General features: G+C 42.9%; 1 protein-coding gene across 2 annotated transcripts in view; it reads right to left on the reverse strand.

Moving 5' to 3' along the window:
• The window catches only part of MTCL2 (microtubule crosslinking factor 2), a 110,462-nt gene that overhangs the window by 36,341 nt on the left and 57,090 nt on the right, over positions 1-17,031 (reverse strand). For both annotated transcript variants that reach the window (XM_063455777.1, XM_063455776.1), the window contains exon 5: positions 13,168-14,415. In XM_063455777.1, coding sequence (XP_063311847.1) covers positions 13,168-14,415 — 1,248 coding nt within the window. The remainder of the gene's footprint in view (positions 1-13,167; positions 14,416-17,031) is intronic.

A 17,031-nucleotide genomic window follows, 5' to 3' on the forward strand; every position in this document is an offset into this window, starting at 1 on the left:
TAACTGTAAATAAAGTGAGTAAAAACACCTTTTACTCTTCCGACAGGTGGTACGGTAACCTAAACTATACTTTCAAAACCATAGACTACACGTTTGTATTCCTGGCACTATAGCGTTCCTTTAAATCTCTTATTGTACTATCTTATGAGTTTATCCCCATTTAAATAAAGTGAGCCACGTGCACAGCTTTGTAATATACATAACTCATATTTAAATGATTCCAGCCCTACTATCGCTATTCGTTACTTATGCCCTTAACTGCTATTCTATCATAAAAAATTAAACCAACTGGTAGCTCCACATTAACGGAGAGCGAATGCAGTTATCCAAGAACTTGTGCTCTCCACTGAGGCCCAATAAATATACAAATCCAAACCAAAAATACATACATTATTGCTCCAATATAAAAAAGTTTTTTGTGGGTTTTTTTTTAATACACACTTTATTCCACGTGCAGAGAGACAAGATCGGTTTACATTGACCTCACTTTACGCGTGTCGTGTTGCACAGAACACTTAATCATGAGTTTAATAAGATCACTTTTATATTGGAGCAATAAATTCTGGATTTCCGGCTGTGTCTGGTTTGTGCATCCTTTTTTTTTTCTTCTTTGGTTTTGATTTGGCTATTCTGTTGTGTACTGCTCTCAATGCACTGACTAGTTACACATCGGATCGTTCACTGCATTGACCCTTAGTGTATCAGGGATTTATAACAGATTGTTAACTGTACGTCTCGAGGATCAACCAGACGCTCAAATTCCCTGCCTGAGGACTGTAAAGGAAGCAACGTTCCATTACTCCACCTATCCTTTAAAAACTCATCAGTTAATGTGGAAAATATTCATCATTTGTGCAATAACAGCTTTAGCTGTTGGTGCTGACTGATTATATCTGGAAGCACAGAGCTATTTTCATGTTTACTACAAAAAGGAACGCTGGTAGACTTACTCCTATATGTTCCGTGCTTGATGTATTTCTCTCAACCTTTGACTACCTTGATGTGATACTTATCAGACACTTAAAGGGTCAAGGACAGAGTGTAAGCCAATATTTGCTTACCTGTGATTTCCTATAGTCCCGGCTTCCTGCTCTAAGGGTTATAGCGGGGATTTTATTGTGTGTGTCCCCCTCCCTCAAATAACTCATCTCCATCTGTTCACCAAATGCAACTCCCATCAATCCATGCCAATTACTTGTTATGGCTTTGACTGGCTAAGTTCCTGAGTGTTAACGTTTGCCAACAGTTGGAGGTTCTGTATTTGAATATTTTGAATGTTGCACCCCATATCGTAGGCCAGATAATTCTTGTGGTACCCTATGAAGAAAGAGGCCATCTATGTCTTGCAGCCTATCATAACCACTGAAATTTGTATGGGTTTGTATGGATTATGATGTACGATGATGTCCTGAGGACAAGAATGGGGCCAGGCTTTGGAATTTGGAAGAACCCTGGTTTTTATCTGCTAAAAATTTTTTTTTTTTTTTTAATGGTTTGACAAAACCTGGCGAGAAAACACTCTTGTTGCTTAGATTTTCCCTTTAATGAGGATCTGACTACATTTGGAAATGGCTCTCCAGAACAATCAGACAGAGCTATATCCAATTTATTAAATCCTAAAAGGTGATAGGTAATACTTCTGTTGTTATCTGAAGTCAAATCAGTCAAATTCTGCTTGTAATAAATGCACCTAAAAAAATGAACATTTAAAATACCCATTTGTGTCCATGAGTAAAACATGTTATCAAATAAAATAATACAAGAGACTATGTCGGTGTTGTAACAACATACAGGGATTGCAGAATTATTAGGCAAGTTGTATTTTTGAGGATTAATTTTATTATTGAACAACAACCATGTTCTCAATGAACCCAAAAAACTCATTAATATCAAAGCTGAATATTTTTGGAAGTAGTTTTTAGTTTGTTTTTAGTTATAGCCATTTTAGGGGGATATCTGTGTGTGCAGGTGACTATTACTGTGCATAATTATTAGGCAACTTAACAAAAAACAAATATATACCCATTTCAATTATTTATTTTTACCAGTGAAACCAATATAACATCTCAACATTCACAAATATACATTTCTGACATTCAAAAACATAACAAAAACAAATCAGTGACCAATATAGCCACCTTTCTTTGCAAGGACACTCAAAAGCCTGCCATCCATGGATTCTGTCAGTGTTTTGATCTGTTCACCATCAACATTGCGTGCAGCAGCAACCACAGCCTCCCAGACACTGTTCAGAGAGGTGTACTGTTTTCCCTCCTTGTAAATCTCACATTTGATGATGGACCACAGGTTCTCAATGGGGTTCAGATCAGGTGAACAAGGAGGCCATGTCATTAGATTTTCTTCTTTTATACCCTTTCTTGACAGCCACGCTGTGGAGTACTTGGACGCGTGTGATGGAGCATTGTCCTGCATGAAAATCCTGTTTTTCTTGAAGGATGCAGACTTCTTCCTGTACCACTGCTTGAAGAAGGTGTCTTCCAGAAACTGGCAGTAGGACTGGGAGTTGAGCTTGACTCCATCCTCAACCCGAAAAGGCCCCACAAGCTCATCTTTGATGATACCAGCCCAAACCAGTACTCCACCTCCACCTTGCTGGCGTCTGAGTCGGACTGGAGCTCTCTGCCCTTTACCAATCCAGCCACGGGCCCATCCATCTGGCCCATCAAGACTCACTCTCATTTCATCAGTCCATAAAACCTTAGAAAAATCAGTCTTGAGATATTTCTTGGCCCAGTCTTGACGTTTCAGCTTGTGTGTCTTGTTCAGTGGTGGTCGTCTTTCAGCCTTTCTTACCTTGGCCATGTCTCTGAGTATTGCACACCTTGTGCTTTTGGGCACTCCAGTGATGTTGCAACTCTGAAATATGGCCAAACTGGTGGCAAGTGGCATCTTGGCAGCTGCACGCTTGACTTTTCTCAGTTCATGGGCAGTTATTTTGCGCCTTGGTTTCTCCACACGCTTCTTGCGACCCTGTTGACTATTTTGAATGAAACGCTTGATTGTTCGATGATCACGCTTCAGAAGCTTTGCAATTTTAAGAGTGCTGCATCCCTCTGCAAGATATCTCACTATTTTTGACTTTTCTGAGCCTGTCAAGTCCTTCTTTTGACCCATTTTGCCAAAGGAAAGGAAGATGCCTAATAATTATGCACACCTGATATAGGGTGTTGATGTCATTAGACCACACCCCTTCTCATTACAGAGATGCACATCACCTAATATGCTTAATTGGTAGTAGGCTTTCGAGCCTATACAGCTTGGAGTAAGACAACATGCCTAAAGAGGATGATGTGGTCAAAATACTCATTTGCCTAATAATTCTGCACTCCCTGTATATGTAGACAATCTATTAACCTGTGTCTTGGGGATGCGTCTATTAGCTAACCAACGAGAATTTTGTTCTTGCTCCTAATCTTTTATGTCTTAAAGAACAAAAAGCTGCAGCTTTAATGTGTGTATTGTACGTAATGATTAGCAAGTACTGCAGCAAGCAGCCTGGGGGCAGAGCAGGGTGAATGGGCCGAGACGTTAACATTACAGAACAAGGATTTTATTGCTGTAAACCAATTACATCTTAATCTCTCCAGCTATAAAGAATCCAATGCCATTAGGTCTCATCAGGACTGCACCCAGGGACCAGAACAGTGTCAGGGATGGGCTGGCCCAAGGTGTGTTTACAAGGTTAGAGATACAAGAAATATATTAGAAGCCTACGTACCAATTAATGTGATGTTTTGTTATGTTTACTAGATTCATCTGTTTAAAGATTTTCATTAATACATAAATCCTTTTAAGCTACCTTTCGAGTACAATTTTTTTTTATTTCTTCTTGTATGTATTAGAATTCTTCAAAAAAAAAAACTCACTGGTGTGCGATTTATCAGGTATTACAAGTGAATTTAATATTTTAAGCTAAAAAGACGGGCAACTTTTTAAATATCCTAATTTTCCCAACTAGGATATTTTGGACAATATCGTCAGTAACTTAAATTTCCTGTAAGTACACATTTTAATGAATAACTCTGTCCATATATTTTAGTTCCTGCAGAGCAGTTACTAAATAAATCAAGAGTATACAAAATGGTAACAGAATAACACCTTAGAAATAGTGGATAAAAGCACTCAGAGGGGGTGATATAATAAACAGATAAATTACTCCTATCCACTTTATGTATGTACATAAAGACTCCTCCAAGTCTTCAATAGAGAATACAACCAATACCGAAAAAAGGATTATCTACAATACAAAATATAACAAAAACACTAGGGATGGCTCACAGATTAGAACACAAACAAAAGTGGCCAATGGATGTATCAGCATTGCTGCCAATGGAGAAACTTAATGGAATTTTATTTCCGTGGCAACTGTTAAAGCGGCACTGTCATGCCGAATCCCTTTTTTTTTAACCCCCCTCCCGCCTCCACTACATCCAATTGACCCCCTAGTCACCCCCAAATGCCCCTAAGTCCCCCACATTACCTATTTTTTATTCTTTATTTTCTGCCCCGATCTTTATTCAGGGCGCCGCCATCTTTGTGTGGGTAGATGATGTCCCTGTGGGACACGTCATCTGCCCACACTACACAGACTGTGAGATTCCCGCACATGCCCAGTGAAACACCTGGACATGCGAACGGGAATTTCATCTATTCATTCATTCATCAGACAGACGAATGAATGAATAGAAAAAATCAAACAAACAAACAAACACCGAATATCAGTGTTCGTTTGCTTGTTCGGTTTATTACAAGGAGGGAGCTACCGGCGTGCAGCTCCCTCCTTGTAATATGTAAAGACAGAAGCGTGCTCCCCACCACTTCATAAGCCCCCCAGGTCCCCCCCTCACTCTATGGGGGTCAATATGACCCCCATAATAGCATAAGGGAGATTAAAATCTCCCCAATGCCCCTACTCGCTATACCGCGAGTAGGGGCATGTCCACTAAACAGTGAGCAGCCTGTGGCTGCTCACTGTAAAAAAAAAATGGTAATAAGGGGGGGGGGGGGAGCGGGACCTACTGTCCTCCCCCCCTGGGCGGCGGGTGGGGGCCATAATAGTAATGAGGGGGGGGACCTACTGTCCTCCCCCCCAGGCCCCCACCCCATGGCGGCGGGTGGGGGCCATAATAGTAATGAGGGGACCTACTGTCCTCCCCCCCTGGCCCCCACCCCTGGGCGGCGGGTGGGGGCCATAATGGTAATGAGGGGGGGGGACCTACTGTCCTCCCCCCGGCACCCACCCCTGGGCGGCGGGTGGGGGCCATAATGGTAATAAGGGGGGGGGGACCTACTGTCCTCCCCCCCCGGCCCCCACCCCTGGGCGGCGAGTGGGGGCCATAATGGTAATAAGGGGGGGGACCTACTGTCCTCCCCCCCGGCCCCCACCCCTGGGCGGCGGGTGGGGGCCATAATGGTAATAAAGGGGGGGACCTACTGTCCTCCCCCCCGGCCCCCACCCCTGGGCGGCGGGTGGGGGCCATAATGATAATGGGGGGGACCTACTGTCCTCCCCCCGCCCCCACCCCTGGGCGGCGGGTGGGGGCACTAAGTCAATTCCCCCCCACCCCCATCAAGGTGACTAGGGGTCCCCAAGCCCCTAGTCACCCACCCCCACCCAAATAAAAATGCCCCTACCTATCCCACTCACCCTAAAAAATAGTGAGGGGGGAATAAAATTGCTAGCCTGAGGGGCGGGGCCGGGCCGCTGAGCCGAGCGGTCGCAAGACAGACCAGCTCCTGCTCAATATAATCGAAAGATCACCTTTTACGCCTGTAAATCGGGCTTTTGGAGAGAATGAATAGCCCACAACTGCGACTCCAGACGTCTAGGGCTACCAGAGCTGAGGAGAGGCTTGCCCTCGGGGTTTTAGTCCCTCAGGGGAGAGGTCCCTGCGGCAACAGGCGAAACCTTACACGGCAGCGAGAGGAGTGGACGGCCGCCACACCACTAACCTGCCCACTGGAGCCCGTCGAACAGGGATTCCATCTGCGGACCCGGTCCTGATTCCCCCCCCCCCTGGACCGGGGGGGTGATCCCAGTCCTCACCCTAAGGGCCTGAACGGGATACAATGGACGACACCGCTGCACACAAAATGGCGACCACCATGTGCGCAAGAGACCTGGGCCCCGACAACAGCAGGCCACAAGAACTAAGCAGGGTGCCGAGCAGGGTGCCCCAGCATGAAGCTGAACATCCCACTTATCAAAATTCCAGCCTGCTCCCAAGCAACCACAAGCAGAAAACACAAAGCCTCCCACCACGGCTGAACCAGGCTCTCGGAGGACCAAGCAAACCGCAAAGCAGCCGCAGCCCACGAGAACCCTCACCGCACGCAAGCTCCCTTGACCTCGAGAGTTCGGAAGTTGAAGCCAGCGCACAACCCACAGAGCAGCAGAGAGGGACAGAGGTCAGATGCCTGCTTCCCCACTACCTAGAACGAGCTGCACTGGCGTCGGTCGGCAGGCCAAGAACGGCCTCGAGACCAACAAGATGGCGGCTCCCCGCGGAGACAAAATCCACCTTCAGCAAGAATCCATGACGAACTGTCTAAGGGACTAATGCTCGTGAGCTGCAGCACAGAGAAGCTACTCTTAATAAACAACACTCTCCCTTATCCTATGCATGACCCTACTTCAGCAAGTATACCTATAGTGGCTTCAAGCAGATTTAATTGCATTAATGTGTAGCTATAGGGGACTAAGGGGTGCAGCTGTGTCTCTCATGCTTTATCAACTGCATCCATGTGTGTCTATGGGGGCCTAAGGGGTGATGTTATATCTCTCATACCTAAGCATATACCTGGCTAAACTAAATATACTGCCTGCATGTAACCTTATCTTGCTACTAACTACTAGAAAATGTGCAATGTCTAGCAACTACTATGTGTTAAATGAAACGACTACTTAACCAAAAATGTGCAAGTTACTTTTATGCCACAGATATGTACACCACTATACGAATAATGCGCTTGTTAGAGCTGTTGTGGCTGTTCAAGCAATGTTGTATTCTCATATGCACAACAAAAATAAAGAATTCAAAAATTGCTAACCTGTAAAGTAAAATTAAACTTACCATTCGACGTCTTCTTTTTTCTGAAATCTTCATTTTTCAGCCCCAAAAAAGGCCAAACAAAAAACCATCATACCCGTCGAACTAAAAATAAAATAAAAAACCCGAGCGCAAAAAAAAAAACTGACGAAAAAGAAAAAACCTGAGCACAAAAAACATAATCCATCTTCACCCATGGAGGGCGAACAAGGATTAATTTATTTTTGCGCTCGTTTTTTTTTTTTTTTTTAAAGTGCGACGGGTATGATGGATTTTTATTTGGCCTTTTTGGGGGCTGAAGAAAGAAGATTTTAGAAAAAAGAAGACGTCAAATGGTAAGTTTAATTTTTTTTTTTTTTACAGGTTAGTTATTTTATTCCCCCTCACTATTTTTAGGGTGAGGGGGGTAGGTAGGGGATAGTTTGTTTTGGGTGGGAGGGGGTGACTAGGGGCTTGGGACCCTTGGTCAGCTTGATTGGGGGGGGGAGAGAGGTGTTTCATTTAGGGCCCCCACCCACCGCTCAGGGGTGGGGGCCGGGGGGGGAGGACAGTAGTTCCCCCCACCCTTATTGTTTTATTAGGGCCCCCACCCACCGCTCAGGGGTGGGGGCCAGGGGGGGAGGACAGTAGGTCCCCCCCCCATATCTTTATTTAGGGCCCCCACCCACCGCTCAGGGGTGGGGGCCAGGGGGAGAGGACAGTAGGTCCACCCCCTTATTGTTTTATTAGGGCCCCCACCCACCGCGCAGGGGTGGGGGCCAGGGGGGGAGGACAGTAGGTTCCCCCCTCTTATTGTTTTATTAGGACACCAGCCGCGCAGGGGGGGGGGGAGTTATTAGGTTTTTTGCTTTTTACAGTGAGCCGCTATAGGCTGCTCACTGCTTACTACACATGCCCCTACTCGCGGTATAGCGAGTAGGGGCATATTATTTACTAATACTAAGTAATCTTTACTTAGTATTAGTAAATTTGGCTGAAAGACCAATTTAGGTCTTTCAGCCTTTTAGTAGATAGCTCCCTAATACCATGGGAATTAGGGAGTTATCTACTAAGCGGCTGCAAGATGCAGCCGCGGCAATGAATAGGATCGGAGTTTCATTCATTAGAATTAAATTCCGATACGAACAAAGTACCGAATTGCATCCTAACACGAATGGAGAAACTCTTCTCATTCTGTTAGGGTGCAATTCGGCAGTTTTGCCGGCGTTCTGTCTAAGTGACTGGACGTTCGGCAATACTGAGAGGAAGCATTGTGGGAACAGGGAGGAAAACTAGGGATCATGGGAAAATTGCTCTGACCAGCGGAAATGAAGCACACTTTGCTCCTCCGCTGGTCAGAGCTGGTCAAGCGGAGAAATCCTCCATAAGGCAAAGAGTCCCTACTTTGTCTTATGATTTTAAAGAAAACTAAAGAAGACAGGAAGAAAAGAATAACAGATCCCGAGAGAGGGGGAGAAGAGGAAGAGATTGAGGAAAGGTAAGTTCGGCATGACAGTGCCGCTTTAAAGCACCTCATAGTGAATTGATACATCCCGGCAAGGCAAGGATGAAATGGGTATTACAATACACTTCTCAAGGAGATACCTTAAATATGCAAAACTCCATACCTGTGCCTGGACTACTTTTGAAATTATCAGACAATGCTCTCCAGCTATTGGATCAACTTTATCCTACAGGAACAGATTCACAAAAAAAGGATAGTGGTTGGGGTGCACAAAATGTTAAGTATAGTCAAGGATGCAAATGTATATATAGGGGACTGTCGTAGACAAGTAGAGAACAAGGCGCGCATGCGTGCGTGTGTCCTTTTTAAGAAAGGGGGGAGGGGGGGATAACATTTTTAGAAAGTAAGCCTGTTCTAAATGTATTTTTAGAAATCTTTTTGAGTTAAAAATTAAATAAATGGGTCATCTATTAAAAAAAACAAATATATATATAAATATAATAAATATTTCAGAGGGAATGCTTAGTGGATAAAGCTTAAAGTGTGTGTCTTTCTGGGTACTACAATTTGGAATTGGGTTTGTCAGATGAGGTCATTTCTGCTGTTCTCCAATCTCTATGTCGTCTCATGACTTTGTATTGTCTAGTGTTGTTTGATCTGATTACAGCTGGTCATTGCACCTTATCTGCAGCCAGACCCCAAGCTGTTTGATTCCTTCCTCTCCTACTATCAGTATGAAAGAGGATGTCAGATGGGCCACTACAACACACTAGCAGGTTGATTTACTAGATGCAGAGGGGGGGGAGGGAGAGAGCCATATTTCATAAAGAGTGCTCCGCTTGGAAGTGAGAAAAAGATATATATGTGATAGTTAATCCCACAGTTTAGTAATTGGCCCCTGAGTGTAACTCACCGTTTTCAGAATGTGGTGTCTCTGCACATGGAGTGCAAAAAGAAATGAGGCCATTCCCTGTCCCTGTTTTTTATTTTTATTTTTTTTATCCCAAGCCCTAGCTTGAAGTAGGTGAGGGCTAGAGACCTGCTCAAATCTTCTTCATATATAATATTCTGCACCTGTAGTATATTAGGGTCTAATAAGTGTTTTTTTTTTCCAATTTCCTTAATTTTAAAACTTAACATCAAGTTGTTGCCCTTTTAGCACTACTGTTGCTGCTCTCCACCAGCACTCAAAGAGTTACGTTTAACAGGGTCACACATGCCCAGTCAGCCTGCATAAGCTTGCCAGACTGGCACTGTGCGTCCAGTGGGACCTTATGCCTGAACAGGTTCCACAAGATGTAGGATTTATACAATGCCACCTAGGAAACCTCTGACTGTTTCTTTCGTTTCCTAACCTAGTACATAATGCATTTAACCCCTTCAGGACACATGACATGTCTGACACGTCATGATTCCATTTTATTCCAGAAGTTTGGTCCTTAAGGGGTTAAAGCGGTCATGGAAAAGACAACTTGGATTTAAGTTATAGAGCATTAAATTCAATCATTGTGGGGTCGAAGCCTAGCTTCCAGGCTGAACGGACGTGCTGAGACCAAGATCCTAATAATAAGCACGAATTCGGGGAAATAAGTCCAGAAAATCAGCACGTCCACTCTCTGGAGGGCTACGGTTGAGTTAGGGACACCTGGGTGAACTCTCTGACACCCGACTCAGGCTGACAACCAACCGGCAACCCGGCCTAATCTGCTGAGGCCTACCGGGGATTGAGCCGGGGAGAGGCGATGCGCTCCTCGCTTTCACACTCATACACGGGTCCTCCTGCTCTCATACGCCCCTCTGCCCCCCTGTGGACCGGTGGGGGATATCCCGGTCCTCACTGGGCATCTGGAGCTGACCGTCCAGATCGAGCCCTAAGCCTCAAGCCTCAGTGAACCAGCGGTGCTTCCCGCACACAGAGCACTCAAGATGGCGGCTGTTCTCTTATCACGTGCTGAGCCTGCCCTCAAACCAAAGCCCTCATCACGTTCCCACTGACAAAACCCTGCAGTGCCTAGAAGACATATTCCATCGCTTCTGGGAGAGACTCGGGAAGCGTACGCAGGCAGCCTGGACTGAGCGGCAAGACTTACCAGGAACGAATAAGCAGGGACGCAGGCAGCGAGGAGCAAAGGGGCCACCCTCGGGCGCAGCACCCATTTACCCACCTACTCTCACGCTCACTAGCCCATCCGTGCTGAAGGCCAAACGGGCCCTCGCCCAGAAGCCTCGGCCACACCTGTGTAGCGCAAGCGGCAGCTGAGCACCAGGCCCTCCAGGAACTCCAACACGCGCTGGAGGCTCTGGAAGTCAACGTGTTTGTGGCCAAGAGATGCAGGCCTATACGCCAGCCTGGGGCTGGAGGGACACGCTCACTCACACCCGTGGAGCAGCGGCCCTCCGTGGTCTTACCATATTATTTATTTTCTACCATTAATCAATATTTCCATCGTGTTACTGTATCCTTACAAAATGTGCCGATGTTTCAGATACCATGCCAATGATTTCTTATATCTGTTTTTTTAATTACTTGCTAGTATTGTTCTGGTATCGCAAGCTTGAATGTTATCAAGTGCACTACAAAAAATAAAGAATAAAAAACATTCCATCATTGTGCTAACAGATGTATAGATTTTAATTTCATGCACTTTAACGTTTTGACCCCTCCCCAATGTTAATCAAGGGTCCACAACAATTGAGTGACAGTGAGGAGCAGGAGAACACTTTCTCAGGTGGTTGCCTGCTTCCTGTCACTATGTTACTCCCTCAGCAGGCATGTGTCATGCTGTAGGGGGGAGTACAGGATGTCAGCATCATAGGGACACTAACCTGCTTACAGAAGGGCCCTCAATTTTCTGCAGGGTGCGGCATCAGTGGCAGTGGGAATTACAACCGTGTAACAGCAATGGACATGCATGAATGGAGTCGCTAGATCGAGTAGCAGCAGGTAAGGACTAATATAACCGTTCTCAAAGCATAGAAATATATAATTTATCACTAGGAAAAACAATATACTTATTGCCTTGGGAGCTGGAACATGTTAAGGTGAGCATGTCACTACAGGTTCACTTAAATTAGAATGTGATTAGTAAGCATGTGGTCTATCAACTTATTAAACAAAGAAATTACCTTATGTCCCTTATTCATTTTTACTGCCAAAGTCAATATTTACCTTGCAAGTACTATAGTAAATGGATGTGAAAACAGATTTCACGGCAGAAAATACAGGGGGTAAACATAACACATCGATCTGGACCAAACTGTATGAGACATGCGTGCAAATATGAACTTTTAAGGAATTTCTAAAATCAATTTGCAGGTCAAGTTTGGTTGTATAATGTATAGATCAAATTATTACCGCAACAAAGTAGCTTTGTCACCGTTCCCCTATTTTTGTTCTTTATCTAATTTCTCTTTAAAAATAAGAAAAAGTAGGGACTAATTTGTCCTATATACAGTAGTTTTCATGCTCTTGATAATCTTGACAAAGAGTGAAGAGGAAACAATAGGATCGATAAATTGTGTTAGCCAACTACCTATCACATGCATAGCTAAAAACCAATATGTAAACGCTACTTACAGTTATGTTACCAATAGGCTGCCAATTCATTGACAACATGCTTAGAATTGTGGGGTGCCTCCCATCATTGGGAACTTGCATTCACAGCCAAATAATCCATCCAAACAGGAGGAAGTGAACAAGTATGTCTATCTTTTAATCTACACTTTTCCTGGCAATTTCACCAGCATTTCATAGGGAGTATTGCTACAATGACCACTTAATAAACATGCCATCTGAACAATTTGTGGAGGGTTCGCTCACTGTAAAGCACCATCTGGTCCATTTTACTGTATTTGTGAAATGTAACCACTTATCCTGATTAGCGGCTAATATACAAGACTAACCAAAAGGAAGGAAATTTGCTGTGCCATATCATTATTTACCAAAATGTATTATTTGCTAATTTCTTGAATAGAATATACATTTTGCATCTACCGCTTCATGCACTGGTACAAAATCGGTGTTATAATATGCATCTTCTTTATTTTCTACAAACATTTTAACTTGGTACCCGATAAAGAGCTTCGATTTGGGTTACAATAATCTTGTTTAACCTCAAATGTTTATTATGTGTTAATATAAAAAAGGGAATTATTAACATTTATGATTGAAATTAATCTCAACTCTCTTGAATGTTCTTGAGGTTCTATAAACTACACCACTAGTCAGAAGTTAGGTTTATAATTCAATAAACAGTAGTGTTAATTATTATACACCTGCTTTTAAGGTTACTTTTCCTATATCATGTAAGGCCATTATGGACAATAGGTTTAAAGGGTGGGCAGTGACCTATCAGAATTAGGGCACACACTTGTGGCATTGGTATAAAACGTATACGCCGCGTCAGCTCTTTTAAATCCCAAAGTTCGCGGACGATTTAAACACTTGAAAAATCTTGCACACTCTGAGCACAGAGTCCTATCTTTGCTGTGGTTTCCATGCAGAAGGTGACTTATTAGTAATTCTTTAAAGAAGGGGTAGAAATAGGCTTTGACTTGTTATTTTTAGTTACGCGGGTAAGACAAAGCAAGTAAAGGAGTTATTGTTATGGGGAAAAGGAAGGAATTATTTGCGGCAATGTTTATGACACTCACCTGCAAATTAGAACTGTGCTCTTTTCTCGAAAAGTCTTTAGATGTATCTAGAGATGTGGTGTCCGATGCCAACGATGAGGTATCTATCTGTTCTTTAGAACAATCCCCAAGTGCATCAACCTTCTTCGTAAAGCAGTTCAGCTCCTGCTGTAAACCCGCAAGTCTAGTAAAAATTACACCGATCAGCTTGGAATCACTGGTCACCTCGCTGTTATCTATGGCTTCTGTTAACAGGAGGTCACCACAATCATTATCTGTACAAAGTTTGATACCCGAAGGAAAGCCATTTGATTCAGATGTTAGAACTTCAATGGCCTTGCTGATCAATTCAACTTGTGTCCTGATGCCAAGCAGAATATCCAATTCTTTCATTTTTAATAATCTGGGAGGAGAATTACGACACATATCTGGAGATTTAAAGTTTCCTTTCCCTGTTCTTTCCTTGGAGTCAGTAGCATCTGTTTCTACTCCTATGGGTCCTTCCCGCCAAAGAGGTGTTGGGATACACTGTGCTGAATCCCCAGCTTCAGCATCAGTCTCCATTAAAGGTTTGGTGGTCTGACAAGATGCCAGATCATAGCGTTGGAGGTTTGAAAGAAGTACCCGATTCTCATACTGGAGTTTCTTAACCTTTCCATTGAGTTCACTGATCTGCATTTTGGCAGTGGTTAGCTCTTCCTGAGAAGGCTCACTAATGACAGAGCAGCTGTCCTCAGACAACGTTATGTCTAGATCATGATCTGATTTATACTTATTCAGTTCATTCATGAGTAGTTTATTTTGGTCCTCCAACTCCATGAGTGATCTCCTGAGAAGTTCTGCCTCTTCCTCCACAAACTGCAAATGCCTCCTAAGCTCAACAAAGTTATCCCCAGAATCTCCAGGTAGAAAAGCAAATCTTCCATCAGGTCCAAGGAGTTCGCGGTCACCATGTAATTTTATCTCATCCATCTCTGCTCTTAGACCTCTGTTTTCAATCTCTAGCTCTACCGTCCTTCGGCTCAAGATGTTCGCCTCCTCTTCCACTAACTTGAGGTGGGCTTTCAGCTCTGCCTCTCTGGAATGTGGTGAATTGGCCAATTCTTCTATAGACAATGAGCTATCCAGATCACCAAACATTGACCTATACTTAACCAGCTCTTCTTTCATGCTATCGTTATCTTTTGCCAGCTTTGTAAGCTTTTTACACATTAAGGCGGACTCCTCTTTAGCAAAGTATAACTGGCATTTAATATCAGCGCTGTCCTCCTGCAAATAAAAAGAACATTCATTTAGGAAAGTGATTGGTTTTGTATAACTTTTATGCAGACATAACGATACATAAAAGTAAATTTGAACATTAACAAGATGACAGCGTTAAAAATAATCTGTTCTAATATGTAAACCATACAAAGTAACCATCTGAAAATGGCACTTTCCTGAAGTGACAGTTCCAAGCCTCATGACCCCAAGTAGATGGTATCAAAACATTTACTAAGGTGAATAACATAGCATATCCGATGATGCCTTGGGTGCACTCTGTCATGTACAAAGACCTTCCATACAAGTACATGCACACTCTCGGAAAACACTTTAGTACTCTCAATGTGCGCACGCGCCCCCTTGTATCAGGGGTTGATATCATTTACATGCCTTGCAATTTGCCCCCAAAAATTTGATCTCTGCAGAAGTAAAATAATTCTTATCAAAACCTGAAATTTCTAAAACATCATAAGGTTTGGAGAACAACGCATTTCTTACGGGCAATAATACAGAACAAATGTCTTAAATGAAGCGGCGGGGCGTCACCTATGAAAAATTGCTTGGCGTTTTTGGATTATATCACCAAACTATTTAATAGGGATTTCTTGGAGAAGATATGCCAAAGTAGGTGTTTCCAAAACAGAAACAGCTGTTTTTCTTGGCTACCATGCCATATAATTACTGGCTGATAAGGACCTTGTACAACTATCCTTGTATTATCGTATGCAAAGTGGAATATTGATTATGTATATTGCAGTCTAGCACAGTAAGCAAATAGTAACTGTGAATCATTCTATTCGATTTCATAAAACATTATAAATGTGGAACAAATAAGCCGATATCCATAAATACATATGTACATGTCCTTTGCTGTTAAGCATTAGGGGCTTCATAATAAATGTGTGTGTGATAATAGAAGCTGTAGTGAACATGTTGCTTAGGAGTACCCCTCTAAAGGGTTGCTCCAAGCACCATCACCACTTCAATAATTTGAAGTGATCGTAGTGCCTGGAGTCTGTATGTGCAGTGTTTCAATGTGAACTGCACAGATTAATCCCTTCGCTGCAAGTTCTGACCGAAACTGGCAACTGACACCAGCACCCACAGCATGCTGGTGCCAGACTGACAGTGGAGGCACACTACCCCGCCCCCCTTCCCCCCCCCCCCTGTCCTACATGGCGCCATTCTCTTTCCCTTAGTCTGTACTCCCTACTCCTAGGGAGTCTAGTTAAAGTACTAAGGTACGAAATGCGTATATTGCTGCTAATTTGGTATATTGCTACCTTGCATTTTGTATGTTGCTACACAGTTTTTAAACCCATAATGGGAGAATAAAAGAAGATTGGACTTTTACATTGCATCTCAGTTTTTCTGTTTGTGATTTATGTTTACAAGTTTGAGTGGTTGGAACAACACATGTTAGCAACCAAGAGATGGGGGCATAACCGCAGTGGATGAGGTATGAGCTACATTTTGAACATATGTGAAACATTCATAAGCAGTCTTGGTGATTGCAGGATAGTCACTGTTGTGTTTTCATTCGAGGTAGAATAAAGAGGCAAGTTTAACCCTTTTTACTGGCGTTTGTGGAAGGGGAGACCAACACAGCAGGGTTTAAGATAACCAAAAACAGTGTTTTATGAAGGCACGTTTTTTTGTTGTTGTTGGAGTAACCCTTTCAAAATGTCAGACTGCAGACACGTCCAAAAAAATAAATAAAAATCAAGTACTTTATTAAATAATTTGCAGTGAAAACCCAACATTTACTGGCTGGGGGACGACGACACAAAACAGCAATACTTTGTACCCTTTAATAGGCTTCCTCTTTCTCTCAATTCACATCTTTTTGGGGGACCAATATTTATATCCCTCCAGTAACATTACCCAAGACAGAAAAGCATTTGTTACATTCCCCTGATCCATGAAAACTAATTATCTCCCAGATGCCTGTGCACTGTAATCAAGGGAGCGTTCTGAAACCTCCTTTATGCTTCTTAACGAAGGCAGTAGCTTTAATCAAAGCACTATTGAAATGGAGATTCTGAATTAAGAGCAGAATGCAAACGATCATGTATAAATGAACATATTCACACATACACAAACCTGCATTTTTCTATTCGAAGCTATTAATACAGAATGCCACTTCATTTACTGCAGCACAAGTCAGATTTCTGTGTCACCTCCCAAGATATTTTAAAATAAAAACACAATTTAGATACTTTTGGTATTTTACCGCATACAAAACAAGTCCCAGAAGATACCCCTATGTTTATGAACTCATGGTAATTACATAAATGTTTTGACAGTGAAGCAAGTAAAGGCATTTGGAAATAAAAGATATGAATCAGATTTATGATCAAAAGATTTTTTTTAACAAAAATAGAGAGTATTTCTGGGGCAGACTTTTAAAAGAGGAACAATAAGCAGGGAAAGAAATGATTGGTTTCCACGGCAACCGATCCACTTTTAGAAAAGTGCCCAATTTTGCGCTTTATATATTATCGCGGGATATAAAAAGTACTTGTGTCTCTACTCCCAGAAAAATAATAAATGGACGGCATTAAACCCACTTACTAAAACACTACTACTAAACTTTTTTTTTTTTTATCTTGTTGTGTACAC

The sequence above is a fragment of the Pelobates fuscus genome, chromosome 5, assembly GCF_036172605.1.
Source record: "Pelobates fuscus isolate aPelFus1 chromosome 5, aPelFus1.pri, whole genome shotgun sequence".
NCBI lineage: Eukaryota > Metazoa > Chordata > Amphibia > Anura > Pelobatidae > Pelobates > Pelobates fuscus.